The sequence below is a fragment of the Oryzias latipes genome, chromosome 2, assembly GCF_002234675.1.
Source record: "Oryzias latipes chromosome 2, ASM223467v1".
Lineage (NCBI taxonomy): Eukaryota > Metazoa > Chordata > Actinopteri > Beloniformes > Adrianichthyidae > Oryzias > Oryzias latipes.
In genome coordinates, this window is record NC_019860.2 from 4,352,215 (window position 1) to 4,374,652 (window position 22,438).

Consider the following 22,438-nt stretch of genomic DNA (forward strand, 5'->3'; position numbering starts at 1 on the left):
ATAAGAAACTGTTGATCACATTTGAATGGATCTGACACAAAATCAAGACAACAAAGAACGTTTAAACCCCCTGCAGATATTAACAGAGAATGAAGATTCAAGAAAACAAAGTTGCTGATTCACGAAAACTTGTAAAAGATACATTGAAGAATTTTCCAAAAGCAAAGTCAAATTAGACAGAAACCCCTTAAGAAAATTTTGTACAGAAAATCGTCCTGTGTTAAAGAGAAATACACAAAGAGTCCAGATTTAAAAATCTAGGATTACCAGTTTGACCCTTAACAGCACATTTGATGGGAGCGAATTAACAGAGCAATGCAATGTTTGAGTGTGTCTGAAGGTCAGACACAACAAGGGTCTGAAGAATCAAAGTCAACAGATCATTTTGCCTTTAAGTGGGAATCTTCAATTAGAGAGCAGATTTTCACTGCTGCGACAGCATCAGTGTTTTTTTTATGACTTTAAATTTAAAAGACAAAATTACAATATTCCACACAAAAACAGAATACAGAACTGAGATTCAGTTCACTTTTGAAAAAAAAAAAACACCATAACTGTTGAACAACCAAACAAAAACAAAAGAAAATTAGAAAAGACATACCTAAAACAAAAAAAAAACGGCAAAAAAACAACAACAAATAAATGCCTAATCTGACAATTAGCCCTTATGCATGCGTAAATTGATATAACATTACTTAACAGAGAGTTGAGGTCATTCCTGGTTTTTAGAACTGGAGATGTCGTTGACCTTGTCGTTGACCTTCTTTTTTGAAGAAGCATATTGGATTATGTGGCCTCTCAGGAAGGCCTTTAGGGCCTCCCAAGCAACTCCAGCTGAGGGGGCTGTAGGTAAATTGGTTTCTATGTACAAGTTAATTTGGGATCTGATGTTTTCGCAAAATGTTTCCTCTAATAAAAGGCTGGAGTTCAGTCTCCATCTAGGCGTTCTAACAGCACAATTAAAGGCCTGCATGTTGAGATATATAGGGCCATGATCTGATAGAACTTTTTTGCCAACATTACTGGATGCAACAGCTGGCACTACAGACTGAGACACCAAGAAGAAATTTATTCTTGAGAATGACCCGTGGGGAGGAGAATAGAAAGTATAGTCCCTTCCAGATGGATTTTGTAAACACCAGATATCTACCAGGGAGCATGCCTCAGACATTCCCCTCAATGCTGTAACTGCCTTTGAGGTGCTCAAAGGTCTAGAGCTTCGGTCTAGGATCGGGTCCATTACCTCATTAAAATCTCCGCCCATGATAATTGGATGGTCACCCATCTCCAATAATTTATTTTCCAAATGCCCGAAAAATGAAGGATCATCCACATTGGGTGCATAGATATTAACCAGAATCACTTTTTTACCTTGTATGTCACATAACATTAATAACATTCTTCCTGCTTCATCCATTTTCTGCTTCATGCATTGAAATTGTAACCGTTTGTTAATTAATGTAGTCACTCCTTTACTTTTAGTACTCCCACCATTTAAACCCACAAAGTCCACCCAACCAGTACAAAGTTTTTGTGATTCCTTAGGAGACAGATGTGTCTCTTGGATAAAAACAATGTTGCATATTTTAGACTTAATAAATGATCAAATGTTCCTCCTCTTAACAGTGTTGTTTATTCCAGCTAATCAAGCTTAGGTTATTAATATGTGAAAATGTAAGTGAAAAATGTGCATTGAGTAATGCTATACCCCAATAAACAGCTGCATTTTGTTGCCATCAAAAAATAAAACAAGACATTAAGAAAAAATACAAAAATCCTGTCAAAACAAAACTCAAAAAACGTCTGTGTAACCAGGCAACTACAGTTCCCTCACTTTGGTCCGTAAACATACACCTAACTTTAGCTGCTGCTAAGCGCCACACCCTCCTCCCCTGCTGAAAAGCTAGAACAAGAACAGTATACAAACATGAACTCAAACAGTATGAATATCAGAAGATTTTCCCACTAATGTATGGAAAAGAAAGAAAAGAAAAAGGAACTAAACAAAATTATTTTAGTCTGGCATATGTATAATAAAGAAAAGATATTTTACAGACTCCAGAAAAATGAAGTTTCCACGTCGAGATAGTTCACATTATGGTCTAGTTATCCAAGAAACCAACAAATTGTTGATTTTCCCTTCTTTTCTGTTTGTTTTTGGGTTCTTTCCTCTCTCCCTTAAATGGTTCTTCCAAAAATAAAATAATAAAAAACAAACCCGATTAATCCAGAGATCTGATGAAGGCCAAGGCTTCTTTGTTGTCTTCAAACTGGCGGTATCCTTGAGGTGCTTTCACCATTAGCACCGCTGGGTAATTCAGAGAGAAACTGATGTTTTTCTCATGCAGAAGCTTCTTGCATTCTCTGAACTTCATCTGTCTGTCACTCAGCAGCTTGGAGTAGTCGGCAAACACCATGACAAACACATGGGGACAGTGGCTCAGGTGGTTGAGCGTGTCGTCCAATGATCGAAGTGTCGGCGGTTCGATCCCCGCTCCCACCAGCCAAATGTCATTGTGTCCTTGGGCAAGACACTTCACCCTCCTTGCCTCCAGTGTGGGTCCACTGGTGTGTGAATGTGCATGAATGATCCCGGTGATGGTCAGAGGGGCCTTAAGCGCGAAATGGCATCCTGGAGGCGTCCAGGAGGCATCCGGACTAGATGCCCGAGCCACCTCAACTGGCTCCTTTCGATGTGGAGGAGAAGTGGTTCTACTCTGAGCTCCCTGCGGATTGCCGAGCTTCTCACCCTATCTCACCCTATCTCTAAGGGAGCGCCCCACCACCCTACGGAGGAAGCTCATTTCAGCCGCTTGTATTCGGGACCTCGTTCTTTCGGTCATGACCCATAGCTCATGACCATAGGTGAGTATTGGAACGAAGATCGACCGGTAAATTGAGAGCTTCGCTTTTCGGCTCAGCTCTCTCTTCACCACAAGGGACCGATACAGCGCTCGCATTACTACGGACGCCGCTCCGATCCGCCTGTTAATCTCACGCTCCGGTCTTCCCTCACTCGTGAACAAGACCCCCAGATATTTAAACTCCTCCACCTGGGGTAAGGATACTCCACCCACCGAGAGATGGCAAACTACCTTTCTCCGGTCAAGAACCATGGCCTCGGATTTAGCGGTGCTAAATCCAATCCGTTATTATTATTATTATGATGATGATGCGGCGCTGTTTCCAAGTGATGGTGGCCATCGTTCGTGCTCCCCGGTCCTGAAACCTCAGAAACCTGGCTATGATGGGTCTGGGTCGAGGTGCCTGGCTCCCTTCACCTTTTCCAGGCCAGGATCCCAGTCTTTGCGCTCTTTCAATCTACAGTCTCTTGGGAAGTTGATGTTAAATATTTTTGGGATTATTTCTTCCAAAAATTTCACAGCGTTGACCTCCTCACACCACCTCATGGAATCCCATAAGCGTAAATTATTTCTCCGTTCTCTATTTTCAAAATCATCCATCTTTTGGCAAAGTGTTTCTACTTCAGCCTTGGAAGCAGAAGGATTGCTTTCTTGTATCTTGTGGGCATCTTCCAAAAAGCAAAGTCTGCTCTCCACTTCACATTTGCGATTAGCTATATCCGCTAATTTACTCTCGGTCGCACTTGTTCTCACCCGTATCTCTTCTAGTTTCTTGTCTTGGCTTTCAGATTTTTACAAAATAAGCGCCGAGAGCTTCGCCAGTTCTTTCGCCACATCGCCGGTCGGCCCCTCCTCCGAATCCGCTTCATGTCGCCGTGGGGATGTTTTTGTGTTAGCCGTGCTAGCATTAGCAGTCTCAGAGAATTTGCTTCCTGTTGCCCTGGAGTTGGATTTTGCGGTGTGTCTTGTGGCGTTCGGCATTTTGGTGATCTGATAATCTCGTTACCTGGTCAGGGAAGCACGTTTCTTAGCTCTTGGTTCTATTAATGTCAGCAAAGATGCACGGGGATAGGCGCAGATCGCTCCTAAGCAGCCATACTTGCCAAGCGTGTCACATAACTTTCCCGACAGCATCAATGTTTAATGAATTTGCAGTGTGCCGGGTGATTGCAGAGAATAAAATTGAGTGTGGTCTACTGTGTCTGCTACTCCCAAAGTCCCATTTCTGATCCCAGAAATCTTTTAGGATCTTCTTCAGTTCTTAGTTACCTGATCTAACGGTCTTCCTTTGGCCAGGTAGCTCCGCCCCCACCTTTTAACGTAAACTACCTGCAGAGGTTTTTCACTCTAACCCAGCAAAGATTTAGTATTTGTTCAAGCACCAGGACTGAAAACCAGAAGCCAACCTAAAGACTATATGAAATATAAATGGGTTCTGAATAATCACTAGAACCAGGTCGGTGGGAAAGACCTGTCAGTCTTCTCCAGGTTGACCTCTTCATATCTCTTCATAAGGAAATGCTGCTGTGAAGGTCAGAAATCTGCTGCAACTGTTTGTCCATTTAAATCTGAAGTTCTGGGATTGATTCATGTTTTCTTTAAGAGAACATGAACTTCTCCCAGATATCGACACCTGGATAGACTTAGGTTCTCCTGGCGCAAATAAACAGGATGACTTTGTAACCATCAAATAAGGAAAAACCTTTTTAACCTTTTTAACTCAAGCAGAATTTTGTTTTCTTTTTACTTTTATGCAACAGTCCTCTGCTATTTCCTCTACACTCTACACGTCTATTTGACACTTTCTCCTGAAACAGAGAAAAACAAGGGGGAATAAACATTTAAATGAAACTGACCTGAGAGTCTCCAGTTTACAGTCTGGACTCTTTAGTCCAGCAGACAGAAGCTTCACTCCTGAATCCTGCAGGTTGTTGAAACTCAGGTCCAGAACTCTGAGTCTGGAGGACTGAGAGCTGAACACTGAGGACAGAGCTGCACAGCTTCTCTCTGACAGATCACAGTCGCTCAGTCTGTAGAAAACAAAGACAGACAGCAGTTATTGAATCTTTCATGTTTCCACTCAGATTCATTTGTTCACTGAAGGTGATTTTCCTGAGAGTTCTTACAGAGCTTTGTTGGAGGCTTTGATCACTGGCAGCAGCCTCAGAAGAGCTTCCTCTGAACCAGAGTATTTCTGCAGGTCAAAAACTTCCAGATCTTCTCCTGATGACAGTAAGATGAAGACCAGAGCAGACCACTGAGCAGGAGACAGTTTATCTGTGGAGAGACGTCCTGACCTCAGGAACTGTTGGATCTCCTCCACTGGAGGACCATCATTCAGTTCATTCAGACAGTGGAACAGGTTGATGCTTTTCTCTGCAGACAGATCCTCACTGATCTTCTCCTTGATGAACTGGACTGTTTCCTGATTGGTCTGTGAGCTACTTCCTGTCTGAGTCAGCAGACCTTGTAAGAGATTCTGATTGGTCTGCAGTGAAAGACCCAGGAGGAAGCGGAGGAACAAGTCCAGGTGTCCGTTTGGACTCTGTAATGCCTTCTTCACAGCACTCTGGTGCAACTGGACTGGACTGCTTTGTTTCAGCTTGAGAATCTTTGAGGATTTTTCCTTCTGTTTTTCCTTCATGGGGTTGAGTCCAGAGGTGATGAAGGTCAGGTGGACATGAAGAGCAGCCAGAAACTCCTGAACACTCAGATGGATGAAGCAGAAGACCTTGTCCTGGTACAGGCCTCTCTCCTCTCTAAAGACCTGTGTGAACACTCCTGAGTACACTGAGGCTGCTCTGATATCGATGCCACACTCTGTCAGGTCGGATTCATAGAAGATCAGGTTTCCTTTCTGCAGCTGCTCAAAAGCCAGTTTTCCCAGAGACTCCATCATCTTCCTGCTCTTTGGACTCCAGTGAGGATCTGTCTCAGCTCCTCCATCATACTTGACCTTCTTGACTTTGGCCTGAACCACCAGGAAGTGGATGTACATCTCAGTCAGGCTCTTGGGCAGCTCTCCTCCCTCTCTGCTCTTCAGCAGATCCTCCAGAACTGTAGCAGTGATCCAGCAGAAGACTGGGATGTGGCACATGATGTGGAGGCTTCTGGATCTCTGGATGTGGGAGATGATCCTGCTGGCCTGCTCTTCATCTCTGAACCTCTTCCTGAAGTACTCCTCCTTCTGTGGATCATTGAACCCTCTGACCTCTGTCACCATGTCAACACACTCAGCAGGGATCTGATTGGCTGCTGCAGGTCGTGTGGTTATCCAGAGGCGAGCAGAGGGAAGCAGGTTCCCCCTGATGAGGTTTGTCAGCAGATCAGCCACTGAGGTGGACTTTCTAGGGTCATTTAGGATCCGAGTCTTGTGGAAGTCCAGAGGAAGTCGCCACTCATCCAGACCATCAAAGATGAAGAGGACCTGGAAGTCTTCAAAGCTGCAGATTCCTGCTTGTTTGGTTTCAGGGAAGAAGTGATGAACAAGTTCCACCAAGCTGAACTTCTCCTCTTTCAACACATTCAGCTCTCTGAAAGTGAATGGAAATGTGAAGTGGAGGTTCTGGTGGGATTTGCCTTCAGCCCAGTCCAGAGTGAACTTCTGTGTTAAGACTGTTTTCCCGATGCCAGCCACTCCCTTAGTCATCACGGTTCTGATTGGTTCTGGTCTTCCAGCTGGGAGTTGGAAGAGCTCTTCTTGTCTGATGCTTGTTTCTGCTCTGTCTGCTTTCCTGGATGCTGCTTCAATCTGTCTGACCTCATGTTCTTCATTCAGCTCTCCTCTTCCTCCCTCTGTGATGAAGAGCTCTGTGTAGATCTCATTCAGAAGGGTTGGGTTTCCTGCTTTAGCCATCCCCTCAAACAAACACTGGAACTTCTTCTTCAGACCAGATTGGACTTCACGTCGACAAACTGCAGCAGAAGATCCTGAATAAAGACAACAAACAGTAAATCAACTCTCTGCAGCCCTGAATGACGAGGGTTTGAATCCCTGTGGTTCCATGTGTTCAGACATCAGTAAATCTTCATTTCTCAGCAGCTGAAACCTTCAGAGAAATCCTCTTACTGCTCTGCAGTCCATCAGCCAGCTCCTCCTGCTTCATTCTCCTCAGGAAGTTCACTGTGATCTTCAGCAGTGACTCTCTGCTGTTCCTCTGCTCTTCATCGTCATCCTCCAGCTCCTCCTCTTCCTCCCTGTGACTCAGAAGCTTCTGGATCTTCTTCAGCTCCTTCTTGACAAAAGTGACAATGTCGTCCTCCAGCAGCTGCAACAGAATTCAAGATGAATGAGCCAATCGGAGTGAAGTCATGGAGCCAAACATCAGCTCCATGTTGGACACACTGACAGTCCACTGGTGTCCAAAGTGCAGCATGGAGACGACTGTGGACAGAATGATGGGAAAGTAGTTGTTGTTCATGTACAGACCAGAAAGATGGAGTCCAGCTGTGTTTGATGGACAGACGGACCACTGGGAGTCTCTGAGCTCTGCTGGTCCAGTCTGTGGAGAATCAGCAACAATCAGATCCTACTGGACCCACTGGTGTCCTGCAGACACTCAGTAGAATCTACTAGATCTATTCTGTGTTTGTGGAAAAGCTCCAACACTCACTGCTGCACACGTGAAGATAGAAATTTCTGTGAGAAAGAACATTTACATACAGCTCACCTCTCTGAACCAGAAGATGATGGGGATTTAAAGTCAATGAGACCACGCTTTGACCGGTCACTCCTGAAGGAAACACGGTTGGGTTCAGATCCAGTTCTGAGTCTCTGATGGATCCTGATAGAAAAACACTTGTTTTGTTAGAAGTGTGTTTCTTTCATGCTGGTGTTTGATGAGTTCTTTTGGATTTGGAGCATCTCAGATCATAAATACATCATGAATGCTGTGGTTTTCAGAACAGCAATGATTCCAACATTCATTCTGACTCACAGATGAATCAGAGTTACAGTCAACTGGATCATTGATTCTCATTTAGACCAAAAGGAAAAAATAACTTAATGTTTGATTTTGTTGATAAGATACAAAGAAAAACTTCTATTTAAAATTTTAATGGAGACCAACCATTATGCAACAATGATTTATATATTTTGTAGTTAATTACAGTGGTGGACAAAATTGTTCGTACCCCTCAGTTAAAGAAAGAAAGTCCAAAATGCTCACTGTAACAATAGATTAAAATGTATAGAAAGTTAAATAATCAAAATCAGCCATCATTTTTGAGTTGTTGATTAACAAAATTATTTAAAAAAACAAACTAATATCCATTATTCCACTATTCCACTATTCCATTAATTGGAATAAATCTGTTTTATTACCACTGAACAATAATGCGGAGCAAAGACTCACAATACCAGTTAAATCAGGAAATATCAAATATCTAGGTATTTATTTTCCCCCAAACTATCAGAACTGGTGCAGCTAAACTACACCCCATTACTGAAAAGCATACAGGACGATCTAACACGCTGGACCAACCTGCCTCTGTCCCTTATGGGCAAGGTAGCCACAGTAAAAATGAAAATCGTACCTAAAGTTAATAATCTCTTCTCAATGATTCCCACACAACCGCCATTAAAATGGTTCAAAACATTAGACTCATCCATATCAAGCTTTTTATGGAACAATAAACCTGCAAGAATTAGTCTAAAAACTTTAAAATCTGCAAAAAGCTGTGGAGGATTAGAATGACCAAACTTACACAATTACTTTCTTGCAAATAGATTACAATACATCTTAAAATGGTTAAAAAATAATCCAGAAACCAACTCATGGTTAGACTTGGAACAGGCGTTATGTGGAAAGATCAACCTATCAGATCTTCCATTTATTAGCCAAACAGTTAAAAAACAGGATTGTTTCAAAAGTATTAATATAAATGCCACTTTAACAGCCTGGTGGGAATTTCTCAAAATATCAAAATTATCAATTCAACCGTGCAAAATGACACCCATCTGGAACAACCCAGACATCCTCATAAAAAAAAACATTATCCACTTCCCAGCTTGGCAAGCAGGGGGCATAAAACAACTAGAGCACATAATTATTGATAGAAGATTCATAACTCCCCAGGAACTTCAAGACAAACATGGAATAAATAACTTCTTGGAATATCAGCAACTTAAATCAATTATTACTAAAAAGTTTAAATACAGAGACAACGATTTCAAGCTACCAGATGTAGTTACCACTCTGATCAATTTCTCAATGAATAAAACTCTCTCCAAAATATACAAACTTTTATGTAATTTAGATAATAATATTTCACTTCCGACAACAAAATGGGATGCGGATTTGAGCATCAGCACAGATGAAAGCTTTTGATCAGAACTTTGTCTAAACACTTTTAAACTGACAAAAAGTCCAAATCTGCAGCTAATCCATTTCAAAACTCTACACAGAATTTACTACACTGGACAGAGGATGTTCAAGATGGGTCTCAGCAACTCAGACATTTGTCAGCACTGTGACGGTAATCTACCCGACAATTACATGCATGCACTATGGTTCTGCACGCCTGTCCAGGCTCTCTGGCAGCAGGTATGTGCCGATCTATCAGTCTGGCTTAAGGTTTCAATCACAGCTTCACCGTCACTTTGTGTGCTTGGTGACATGAGTGCCATCGATGTAGAAGGAGGATTAGGCTCTATCATTTTCATAACTCTTTGCATTGCTAAAAAAAATATTTTAATAAATTGGAAAAGCAAGAAAAATATAAATATAAGTCAACACAGAAATCTGCTGCTTGATCATATCAGCTTGGAAAAAATGTCAGCCCAAGGTTCAAGTAACTTTGAAAGAATTCGGTCTCTCTGGTCTCCCATAGCTAACTCCATGACTTAGGGGGTGGGGGGGCCTGGTCGTCGTTGCTCCTTGCCCTTCTGCCGTGGGCCGGGGTGGGGGTCGGGGCCTCCGGTGCCTGGCGGGGGGTGGTGGGGGCTCTGTTGGTCGGGGGGTCGGGTCCGGCGCCTGGGTGGGGCGGGCTGGGGTGCTGCGTGGTCCTCTGGACTTGGGTGTGGGGGTGCGTGGTGGGGGGGTGGGGTGGTGGTCTGGCTTGGCTTGGGGGGAGTTGGCGGGGGGCCCTGCTGGGGGGGGCCCTGCTGGGTGGGGGGGGGGGGGCCCAGCTGCGCTGGATGGGCTGTCCATCTACGCCTGGGGCTGGGATTGGCCGGTCCCTGGCTCTGGGGCGGGACGGGACAACCCTCTGGGGCCCCCGGTCGCTCTGGGTGTCATCCGCTTCGGCTGCGGGGTCTGGGGTGGGGTGGGGTGGGGGGTCTTGTCGGCCTTGTCCTGTGGGGGGGCATTCTGGGGGAGGGGGGGGGGGCACTATTGGGGTACGGGGCAGGGGGGGTTAATGGGTCGGGGTCTCCGCTGAGGCCATCAGCGGTTTCCCCGGCCGGTTGGCTGCCTCGGTCCCGTCGAGGCCTGACCAGAGCTCTTCTAGGGCCGGCGTTTGGGGGTGGGAGCCTGGGCTTGCTCCGGGGGGGGGCGACGCTTTCTGGCTCCTCTCTCTCTGTGTGGGGTGGGTGGTGCTGGGCCTGGGGTGTCGGCGCCTCCGGGGGTGGGGCCCCTGGGCTGGGTGGGCCTGGCCCCCTTGCTGGGGGGGGGGGGGGGGGGGGCGGCGGGGGACAGCTGTTTGACCACCGGCGGACAGTCTACCAGCTGTCCCCAACTTACCCCCTTCCTCATATAACCTCATTTTAGGGTGAGGGGGTGGGGGGCTTAGCCTGCGATGGGCCTTGGGGGGGGGTGGGTTACTAGGCAGTGGCCCCCCCTCCTATGGTTGCAGTATGGAGTGGGCCCCCCCTCTTTCGGTTTTATTTGCACCTTAGACATGTAGGGCCCTTGGTAGGGGGGGTGCTTGGACATCACTGCCAGCAAGCAGTAGATTGACAAATACAGAAACCGTTTCATTGCAGTGATTGCCTCAAAGGGTTGTGCAACAACATATTAAGTTAGGGGTACCATCATTTTTGTCCAGCCCTATTTCATTAGTTTGTTTTTTTCAATATTTCTGTTAATCAACAACTCAAAAGAAATGGCTGTTTTTGATTATTTAATTTTTCAATAAATTTTAATTTATTGTTACTTTTGAACGTTTCAAGTAATTTCAATGAGCATTATGGACTTTCTTTCTTTAGCTGAGGGGTACCAACAAGTTTGTCCTCCATTGTATAAGATTAACTTTATGAAAGCCATTCATTAAATTTATTGACTAAACTGTTTCTTTTCTGATTCAAACATTTCTTCAAATCAGAAAATATGAAAAGATTCATTTCTATTGAAAGTTTCTCCCACATCTCTGCTCTCATATACTCTCTGATCTTCTCTGATCTTCTTCAGATTCCGATCAAAGCTCTTCTTTCTGTTTGGGATTCTGAACTCCCAGTCTTCGCTCTTCTTCACCAACTATCTTTAAGGGTTCCTGAGCTCCAGACGACACTTGGACTAGCTCTGATCTATGAAACTACTTTGGAGCAGAAGAACAGAAATGACAGCAAGTGGGAGGGGTTCAACATGCTAGCCAGAAATGCTTCAAACTCTTTGAATTCCTGCAGTTCAGTAAAAATTCCTCATTGACCTTCAGACTTTGTGCTTTGGTTGACAAGTAAGCCTCAGATCTGGAATAATGCAGAAAATCCCAGAGAACCAGTTTCATTTGAAATGAATTCTATTTACTTAGTTACCAGAAGGACTTCAAACCATCACTTCAAACCATGCCCCAACACTCTTGAACGGACTCCCTGAAGAGATCAGGCTCACTGTGTCCCTACCAGTATTTAAATCTCTTTTAAAAACCCACCTCTATAGGCGTGCTTCAAAGGATTTTACTGGTTCTTAAATTGAAATTTATGATTTTAACCGCTACCACTGTTTTGTGTGTGTTCTGGGTTTAATTGTTTTCGTACTGTATACTGTTTTTAATACTGTTTTTGTCTTATGTTATTTGTACAGCACTTTTTAATCTGGATTTTGAAAAGTGCTATAGAAATACAGTTTATTATTATTAATTAATAATAATTGATACTTTATTTATCCCACAAAGGTGAAATTCTTCCCTGCATTTTGACCCATCCCCTGGGGGGGGGGGGGTGGTGAGCTGCAGACTAGCCGTGCTTAACATCTGGCTAGGGAGAGCAGGGATTTATCCGCCAATGGTTGTTGAACAAGCTGCTCTACCGCCTGAGCTAAACTGCCACCCTCTGTAAATATCAGAGAATGATGACATCATCCCTGACATTTCAAGGCTGTTTGGGATTTGGGGCAAAAGTTACTGTTTGGGTTTCTCTCCAACAATCAAATCCCATCTAAACACTGTCTGTGGAAAAAGATTAATCAACAGATCTATGTTCACTAGAAACTGCTTCTTACTGTGAGTCTGAAGGTCCTGGTTCAGTTCTGAAGTCTGGAGGATCATATTTGGACCAGTCACTCTTCATGGATCCACAGCTGGAGGCTGCAGACAGAACTCTCTGTGTGACCTGTTGACCTCTACAAACACAAAACCATCAGTTCAGGATCTGTCACTTGATCTATCACTCCATGACCCCCAGCTGGATCCAGGTCCAGTTTGGTTCCTATAAAGAATGAAGGTGGTGGTGTGAGTGCTGAGCTCTGATATACAAACACTTACTGTTCCAGTCCTGAACTGATGTCTTTTAAGGCAGGAAGAGAAGCTGTTGACCTTTTAGTCATGAAGAAAGCACGGTTGGGTTCAGATCCACAGTCAGTTTGAAACATCCGTTGGACCCTGATGGAAAAAACATTTTTTTAAATAACTACAGACCAGAAAGATGGAGTCCAGCTGTGTTTGATGCTGCTGGACAGACGGACCACTGGGAGTCTCTGAGCTCTGCTGGTCCAGTCTGTGGACAATCAGCAACAATCAGATCCTACTGGACCCACTGGTGTCCTGCAAACACTCAGTAGAATCTACTAGATCTATTCTGTGTTTGTGGAAAAGCTCCAACACTCACTGCTGCACAATGGAGACCAACCATTATGCAACAATATTTTATATAGTTTATAGTTAATTACAGTGGTGGACAAAATTGTTGGTACCCCTCAGTTAAAGAAAGTCCACAATGCTGACTGAAATGACTTAAATCATTCAAAAGTAACAATAAATTAAAATTTATTGAAAATTAAATAATCAAAATCAGCCATTACTTTTCAGTTGTTGATTAACATAATTATTTAAAAAAACAAACTAATGAAATAGGGCTGGACAAAATTGATGGTAACTCCATGAACTCTCAGTCGTCGCTTTTCTTCACCAACTTTCTCTGAAGGTTCCTGAGCTCCAGAGGACACTTGGACTAGCTCTGATCTATGAAACCATTTTGGAGCATAAGAACAGAAATGACAGCAAGTGGGAGGAGCCAACATGTCATTCAGAAATGTTTCAAACTCTTTGAATTTCTGCAGTTCAGTAAAAATTCCTCATTGACCTTCAGACTTTGTGCTTTGGTTGATAAGTAAGCCTCAGATCTGGAATAATGCAGAAAATCCCAGAGAACCAGTTTCATTTGAAATGAATTCTATTCACAGACTAGCCGTGCTTAACATCTGGCTAGGGAGAGCAGGGATTTATCCGCCAATGGTTGTTGAACAAGCTGCTCTACCGCCTGAGCTAAACTTCCACCCTCTGTAAATATCAGAGAATGATGACATCATCCCTGACATTTTAAGGCTGTTTGGGATTTGGGGCAAAAGTTACTGTTTGGGTTTCTCTCCAACAATCAAATCCCATCTAAACACTGTCTGTGGAAAAAGATTAATCAACAGATCTTTGTTCACTAGAATCTGCTTCTTACTGTGAGTCTGGAGGTTCTGGTTCAGTTCTGAAGTCTGGAGGATCATATTTGGACCAGTCACTCTTCATGGAGCCACAGCTGGAGGCTGCAGACAGAACTCTCTGTGTGACCTGTTGACCTCTACAAACACAAAACCATCAGTTCAGGATCTGTCACTTGATCCATCACTCTTATATGACCCCAGCTGGATCCAGGTCCAGTTTGGTTCCTATAAAGAAGGAAGGTGCTGGTCTGAGTGCTGAGCTCTGATATGCCCCTTTAACTCTGACAAACACTTACTGTTCCAGTCCTGAACTGATGTCTTTTAAGGCAGGAAGAGAAGCCGTTGACTTTTTAGTCATGAAGAAAGCACGGTTGGGTTCAGATCCACAGTCAGTTTGAAACATCTGTAAAATAATCCCTTCTGTTCTGGACGTTCGTCAAATTATCTTCCATGTTGAACTCTTGAACTCAGATCATGAACAGACTAATCTTCAGTGAGACAGTCTGGTAAAACGCCCCCTTCTGACCACCGTGTGACACTACATGCAGACATTTTCACGGTAGGAAAAAATCTCCAATCGATCAATTATTGTCCATCCGTTACATCCATAACATGTATTTTACAAACACTTACTGTTCCACTCCTGAATGACTTTTTATTAATCTATTTAAATAATCCTCTGATGTGTCACTCCTGAAGGACCCCCAGCTGGATCCAGATTCAGATTCAGGTCCAGGTTGATTCCTGTGAAGAATGAAGGTTGCTGGTGTGAGTCCTGAGCTCTGACATGGAGAAGATCATGGACAGTTGGAGATGTTCATCTCACCTCTGAGCTCTGCTCTGGTTGTCTTGGTTACCATCTCTGCTTCTAGAGGGAGGGGCTCCCTCCTGTGGTTCCTCCCTCTGATCCATGCTGCTGGATTCACTGGATCCACATCAGCTCACACACACCTTCCACCTTCACCTGCAGAGGAAACCCTCCTCATCATCAGCTCTGATCCTCCTTCACCAACAGATCAGCTGCTCCTCCACTGATCGGCTCTTCTCTTGTGTTTCCTCTCAGGTTCAGGTGAATGCAGTCAGACAGCAGTGGGAGGCAGAGGAAGCTGCCATCAGCTGCTGCACTTCTGCTCTCCCTCCACCAGGTGGAGACATGGAGCTGCAGCAGCAACATTTCCATTCAGTCACTTTGACAAAGAAACAACAAACTTCCTGTTTCTACACTTCTGGGGGGTATTCCAGAAAGCAGGTAATGCTAGCTCCCATGGTAAATTTGAGGCTAAGGAAGTTGATAACCTCAGCTTTCGGTTCCAGAAATGGAGGTATGTTTCAGGGTATGTCAAGTTGCCATGGCAACTCATGCTCTGAATATAACCACCGGGTGTTAAGGCGCGGGCACGTTAACGCCACGTTCAGAACCTTAGCGCTTCTAGAGCGGGTTAATAAAACATCCAGTCTCTGATTTTTTTAGAGGAAACATTTTTATCTTGTTACTGTTCTCCCTAACTGATCACAAACTGAATGGTCGCTCACTTGCAGCGCTGTTGTCTCCCTTCCTCCTTACAAGCGCTAAACACACAGCACACACACAGACGCTGCGTGTGCCGTCTCCTTTCTATGCGCTAGAAAACGGAGCTGCTTTCAGCACACACACACAGAGACTTGCGGGTCTCCTTTCTTCATACGCCCTGGCGAAAACCTGCTCCTTTCAGCACACACACACACAGGCACACACTGAACTGCGCCAGTCTGTCTCTGCATTTCTCCTTTGCGCTAGTGAAAGCAGCAGTTTAAAGCAGTGGGCCAGCTGCTTCTCTGCTCACTCCTCCTGTACTGAAATGTTTGAGGGTTATGAGGTAGAAGGTGCATAGAAGGCTTTAAAATGTAGATAGTTGCACTGCAGTTGGGTTCCACTTGGCCTTTACGTCTCTCTCCCTCCCTCACTCCATCTTCTTCTACGACCCACAACTACACAATAGGCTCCGTGCACGAAAGTAAGGAGTTCTACTTCCGCCGCCTTGAGTGTGAGGCCGACCATTTCCGGCTTGCGACTTCTATAGCAGCGACACGGCAGATTTTGATTGCGAAAGATGGTATATTTCACCCGTTTTCTACAAGGTCTCCCGAAAATCGACGTGAACGACATCTACAGGATTGTCGACCAGTGCGTGGTTACATGGGCTAAATATCGTGTCGAAAATACCGAAAAGGAAATGTGTCCCGTTGTAAACAAACCTTTTTTTTTTTTTTTTTTTTTTTTTAACTTGTCCTGTCCAACAGCTGGGCAGACAGATGAGAGCTGAGGGCCTCTTGTGTTGGACATATTTTACTTTAACAAGAGGGGTTATTAATCTTCAGACAAACCAAAGGTATGTCTGAATAAACCCCTTTTGTAATTGAGGCCAAACTTTATTAATTTCAAACATGTTTGAAGATCTTTGGTGTTAGACCGGACGGAAAAGGAAAGAGGGGAAGAAGAGAGAGGGACGTTAGAGAGAGGGGGGGAAGGAGGGTGATAGTAGGAGGGGAAGGGGGATAAGACCATGAAGCAGCGTAAAGCAACAAGTTTACTGGTTGTTAATCACCATGGTAAGGCTCAAATGCAGTACAAAAAGGGCGGAGCCTGTCCACACACACACCCAAGTGTCAAACACACCTGCTAGCTGCAAAAATGTCCATCTGTCGACATGTACACAAAACAGATAGTGCTCACACGCATACTTATGCCTTAAAACCAACTAGTGTGAAATATTTCAGTCATTCAGTCACGCAAACCGCCAGTGCAAAGGTGAGCCAACACCCGTGCTCAGGTGAGTGCTCATGTTCTTCTAAAATGGATGGTGGAATGTGTAAAGAAGGAGGGAGAGCGCCCAGCCATCCCCACTCCAGGACCCCCACCGCAGCAGCAGCAGCAGCCGGAAACCCCCCAACTTCACAGGGAAACCGGCAGGGAACAACCGCCGCCCGGGCGACCAAGCCCGCCACCCAGGCCAGGGCCAGCAGGACCGCCGCAAGGCCCCCAGAGAGCAGGGAGGCACGGAGGGAAAGAGCGGGCCAGCCCAACCAGGAGAACAGCCCCCCCGCCGCGCCGGGAGAACCCAACGCAGGGCCCCACCGTAGAAGGACGCTCACAGCCCCAGACGAGCACCCCACCACCACCCAGGAGTTCCGGGCACCCCCCCGCCCCAACCCCAGGTACGAGCCAGGACCCCCCAAGGGAGACCCGCTCCGCACTCCAGGCAGCCATCCGCCCGGCCCATGGTTGGTCCAGGGAGGAGCAAGGCAGGGGCCCGCCGCCCCCGCCCAGGAGGGGGGAAACCCCGGGGGAAAAAAGGGGGCCCACAAGGGGTGTTGTAAATATGGCCCGACCAGGCTCGGCCACTGTTGGAAGTTTGGCGGGGCCCAGCGCTCAGGGGCAAGGACCAGGACCCACCCCCCAGGGACACGAACACCCCCGGCTCAGGTGTAATGAAAAATTTATGACTTTTAAGTGCGCCTTATAGTCGTGAAAATACGTTAGTCAATGGACAAAAATAGGTGTTTCTTGCAAGATCTTTTAATATTTTAATATAGGGACCACCCCCCCAAGCCAAGCCAGAACACCACCCCACCCCCCCACCACGCACCCCCACACCGAGCCCCAGAGGACCACGCAGCGCCCCAGCCCGCCCCACCCCGGCGCCGGACCCGACCCCCCGACCAACGGAGCCCCCACCACCCCCCGCCAGGCACCGGAGGCCCCGGCCCACGGCAGAAGGGCAAGGAGCAGCGACGACCAGGCCCCCCCATCCCCTAAGTCATGGAGTCAGCTATGGGAGACCAGAGAGACCGAATTCTTTCAAAGTTACTTGAACCTTGGGCTGACATTTTTTCCAAGCTGATATGATCAAGCAGCAGATTTCTGTGTTGACTTATATTTATATTTTTCTTGCTTTTCCAATTTATTAAAATAGTTTTTTTAGCAATGCAAAGAGTTATGAAAATGATAGAGCCTAATCCTCCTTCTACATCGATGGCACTCATGTCACCAAGCACACAAAGTGACGGTGAAGCTGTGATTGAAACCTTAAGCCAGACTGATAAATCGGCACATACCTGCTGCCAGAGAGCCTGGACAGGCGTGCAGAACCACAGTGCATGCATGTAATTGTCGGGTAGATTACCGTCACAGTGCTGACAAATGTCTGAGTTGCTGAGACCCATCTTGAACATCCTCTGTCCAGTGTAGTAATTATTGTAGTAAACAAACCTTTGCTGTCACATGTTTATGCAGCAGCTCGGTAATATACAAGGCGATCTTCCAAACGTGCTTTTATTAATTGAATGAATATTATGAAGTGCCTGTTCGCTCATCATTTTATATTTAATCCTTGTGGTCAGTGCTTTTTTTGTGGAAGAAGAACAGAACTGAAGAACAACCCAGTGTTAGGAGAGGCTAACAACACTGGCTAACAACATCAGCCTTTATTTGTCGGGGCACAATTAGAAACACAATTCCATGTGTCGTGATTTTTTGAACAGTTTCTAAGGACTGAGCGGCATTTCTGCTCTGAAAAGCTCACACACACTGTGTGCTCTGCTCTATCCTCGCGAGTCCGGCAGCCGCTAACCCAGAGCGGCGGCTCGGCTCGCAGTCCGAATTCTCACACATAACAAAACGCACCCTCCCCTCAAACACATTAATAAATCCAGCTGCTCTGCTCAGTCAGAGAGGTTCACTCGGTCCACTGGCTCCGGAGCCCGAACGCAGAGCTCGGATGCCGGGTCCAGACGTCAGTGAGCACGCATCCCCCCCGCATCTCCCTCGTGAGGGGTGAAAGAGACGGGAGAGCCAGCGGGGCGAAAGCGGAGCGGGGCTTTACGCGGGGCGTCCGCAGAGCCGCTGGTCGGTCCCGTATGAGCTCACAAGCTTTCTCTCAGCGAAACACCGTCTATGCATGACGTAACCCAGAGCAGCAGCGACACGACTCGTCTTGCTTGGGGTGAAGTCCTCCCGCCGTGTTCACCATCCATTCGGCTCTCACCGACACATCTACTGGAAAGCTATGAAAGCTTATATTAGTACTGTTGTACTTTGACAAATTCGCACACGGGTATACACAACAATGTTGTGATGTCTTTGTCACGCGTTGAAACACCAAACGCCTCTCTTTTACCCGAAATCCGCTCCTATTTACTCAAAACTAGCAACTCAACAAAACTCCCCACAACAATAACACGGCCAACAGGAAGTTGTCGGCCTCACACTCGAAACACGGGAGTTAACCGGAAGTTCTGTCGTGCACGTAGTCTATAGGCGCACCGGCTCATAGGGCGCCCCCTGCTGGCGGAAGAAAATTTATGACTTTTTTTTTTTTTTTACTTGTCCTGTCCAACAGCTGGGCAGGCAGATGAGAGCTGAGGGCCTCTTGTGTTGGACATATTTTACTTTAACCAGAGGGGTTATTAATCTTCAGACAAACCAAAGGTATGTCTTGATAAACCCCTTTTGTAATTGAGGCCAAACGTTATTAATTTCAACCATGTTTGAACATTTTGGGTGTTGGACCAGACGGAAAAGGAAAGAAGGGAAGAAGAGAGGGATGTTAGAGGGGGGGGGGGGGTGATAGTGAGAGGGGGGGTAAGACCATGAAGCAGCATCGAGCAGACAGGTTTACTGGTTGTTTATCATTACGGTAAGGTTCAAATGAAGTACAAAAAGGGCGGGGCTTGTCCACACACACGCTGAAATGTTATCAACACACCTGCTGGCTGCAAAAATGTCCACATGTCAACATGTACACAAAACAGATAGTGTTCACACACGCATACCTATGCCTTTAAACCAACTATTGTGAAATATTTCATTCATTCAATCATGCAAACTATTAGTGCAAAGGTGAGCTAACACCTGTGCTCAGGCGAGTGTTTATGTTCTTCTAAAATGGATGGTGGAATGTGAAAAGAAGGAGGAGGAGCGCCCAGCCACCCCCACACCCAGACCCCCGCCGCAGCGGCAGCCGGAATCCCCCCAACGCCACACGGGAATAGGCAGGGAAAAACCGCCCCCCGGGCGACCAAGACCGCCACCCAGGCCAGGGCCAGCAGGACCGCCGCGAGGCCCCCAGAGCCAGGGAGCAGGGAGGCGCGGAGGGAAAGAGAGCGCCGCCCCAGCCCAACCAGGAAAGCAGACCCCCCGCCGCGCCGGGAGAGCCCAATGCAGGGCCCCACCGGAGAAGGAAGCCCACAGCCCCAGACGAGCACCCCATCACCACCCAGGAGTTCCGGGCATACCCCCGCCCCAACCCCAGGTACGAGCCAGGACCTCCCAAGGGAGACCCGCTCCGCACTCCAGGCAGCCACCCACCCGGCCCCCGGTTGGTCCAGGGAGGAGCAAGGCAGGGGCCCGCCGCCCCCGCCCAGGAGGGGGGAAACCCCGGGGAAAAAAGGGGGCCCACAAGGGGTGTTGTAAATATGGGCCGACCAGGCTCGGCCACTGTTGGAAGTTTGGCGGGGCCCAGCGCTCAGGGGCAAGGACCAGGACCCACCCCCCAGGGACACGAACACCCCCGGCTCAGGTGTAATGAAAAATTTATGACTTTTAAGTGCGCCTTATAGTCGTGAAAATACGTTAGTCAATGGACAAAAATAGGTGTTTCTTGCAAGATCTTTTAATATTTTTTTTTTTTTTAGTTTTTTTCTTTGTAAAAGAAGATTAAAAAAAAAAGTACAAAAACAGAATAGTTTCAAAACTAAAGTAATTTTGGCCCAACTGAAAACACAAGTAAATGAAACAAACCAAGTGGGACTAAACTGAACAGGCCTGACCAGACTTGGCCATTACACTGACACACTGGGGAAGCTTTACAGCGGGGAAAATAAGTATTGAACACGTCAACATTTCTCTCAAAAAACATATTTCTAATCGAGCTATTGACATGTCAGCATCAACCCAAGTAATGCACACATAGAAAGAAATCCAAACATTTATGTCCATAAATGAAGTTATGTGTAATAAAGTGAAATGGCACAGGGAATAAGTATTGAACACGCTTACTGAAATTTATTTAATACTTAGTGCAAAAACCTTTGTTGGTGATTACAGCTTCAAGACGCCTCCTGTATGGAGAAATCAGTTGAATACATTGTTCAGGTGTGATTTTGGCCCATTCATCCACACAAACTGCTTTCAAATCTTCAAGGTTCCGGGGGTCTCTTCTGTGAACCCGGATCTTCAGTTCTTTCCAAAGATTTTCAATTGGATTCAAGTCTGGTGTTTGACTGGGCCATTCTAGCAGCTTTATTTTCTTTTTCTTCAACCAGTTGAGTGTTACCTTGGCTGTGTGCTTGGGATCGTTGTCTTGCTGAAAGATCCACCCTCTTTTCATCTTCAGCAGCCTGGCAGACGACAGCAGATTCTGATCAAGAATGTCTCCATACTTTTCTCCAGTCATTATTCCTTCAATGATATGAAGTCTACCAGTACCACATGCTGAAAAACAGCCCCACGCCATGATGCTCCCACCTCCAAACTTGACTGTTGGTATGGTGTTTTGGGGGTGATGTGCGGTGTCATTTTTCCTCCAAACATGTTGTGTCTTATGACATCCGAAGAGTTCAATTTTGGTCTCATCTGACCAGAGTATCTTCTCCCAGAATGTCATGGGTTTATCCAAATGTTGTGTCGCAAACTCCAAACGAGCTTCAACATGCTTCTTCTTCAAAAACGGAGTCTTGCGTGGTGTGCGTGCATGGAGGCCATGGCGGTTGAGTGCATTACTTATTGTTTTCTTTGAAACAACGGTACCTGCTGATTCCAGGTCTTTCTGAAGCTCTCCACGAGTGGTCCTGGGCTGTTGAAGAACCATTCTGAGGATTGTTCTGACTCCTCTGTCTGAAACCTTGCGAGGAGCACCTGGCCATGGCAGGTTTATGGTAATGCCGTGTTGTCTATGAAGACTCTCATTCATCCAGGTTGGTTCCATTGTAGTAGTTTTAGGGGATGTCATCTGGACTTGGTTTTAAAGTTGGAATGCTGTGTTCTTTCCACTTCCGGATGATGGCCCCAATGGTACTCACTGGAACTTTCAGAAGTTTAGAAATGCGCCTGTAACCAATGCCTTCAGTGTGTTTTGCAACAATAATGTTGCGTAGGTCTTTGGACAGCTCTTTGCTTTTACCCATCATGCAATACTTCTTGTCTAACACCTTGCTGGTGAGAAACCTTTTTAAAAGGCATCAATCAGGACTATACCAGCTGATATTACTTTGCACTAATAGGGGGCAGGTTAACCTTCTGAATACTGACAAACTCCAGCTGCTTTCTTGACTTGCCAGACCTTTTTACCCCTCCTTTTCTTCATGTGTTCAATACTTATTCCCTGTGCCATTTCACTTTATTACACTTAACTTCATTTATGGAAATAAATGTTTGGATTTCTTTCTATGTGTGCATTACTTGCGTTGATGCCGACATCTGGTGCAAATTTCATGTCAATAGCTCGATTAGAAATATGTTTTTTTAGAGAAATGTTGACGTGTTCAATACTTATTTTCCCCGCTGTATAGACAGGGACAAACCATACTGGACACATGAGGGAGATGAAATTAACTAATCAAACATTCAAACTAATTAATCTGATTACAAAACAGAGAAACAGAAAAAAAAATTCATATGATACAAAAGTAGTCTTCAACAAAAAGTGGACTAAATCATTTAATTTAAATAAGCAAAAATAAAGTCCACGAGGAGAGTTGGCAATTCCTGCAGTTCCCCAGTGGAATCTCCCA

The 22,438-nt window shown here is 45.7% G+C and overlaps 1 protein-coding gene across 6 annotated transcripts in view; it reads right to left on the bottom strand.

Annotated features, from left to right (window-relative positions):
• LOC105355226 (NACHT, LRR and PYD domains-containing protein 12-like) overlaps nt 1–22,438 on the bottom strand; it is a 354,920-nt gene that overhangs the window by 109,065 nt on the left and 223,417 nt on the right. For 2 of the 6 annotated variants that reach the window (XM_023961925.1, XM_023961923.1), the window contains exons 1-2: nt 12,504–12,612; nt 12,242–12,361 (exon numbers count right to left, since the gene is read on the bottom strand). The exons of 1 other annotated variant lie outside the window; for it this stretch is intronic. In XM_023961925.1, coding sequence (XP_023817693.1) covers nt 12,242–12,361; nt 12,504–12,610 — 227 coding nt within the window. In that variant the 5' untranslated portion in view covers nt 12,611–12,612. Of the gene's footprint in view, nt 1–12,241; nt 12,362–12,503; nt 12,613–22,438 lie in introns of those variants that run through there. 3 more of the 6 variants (XM_023961952.1, XM_023961946.1, XM_023961942.1) reach the window with 2 other exon arrangements.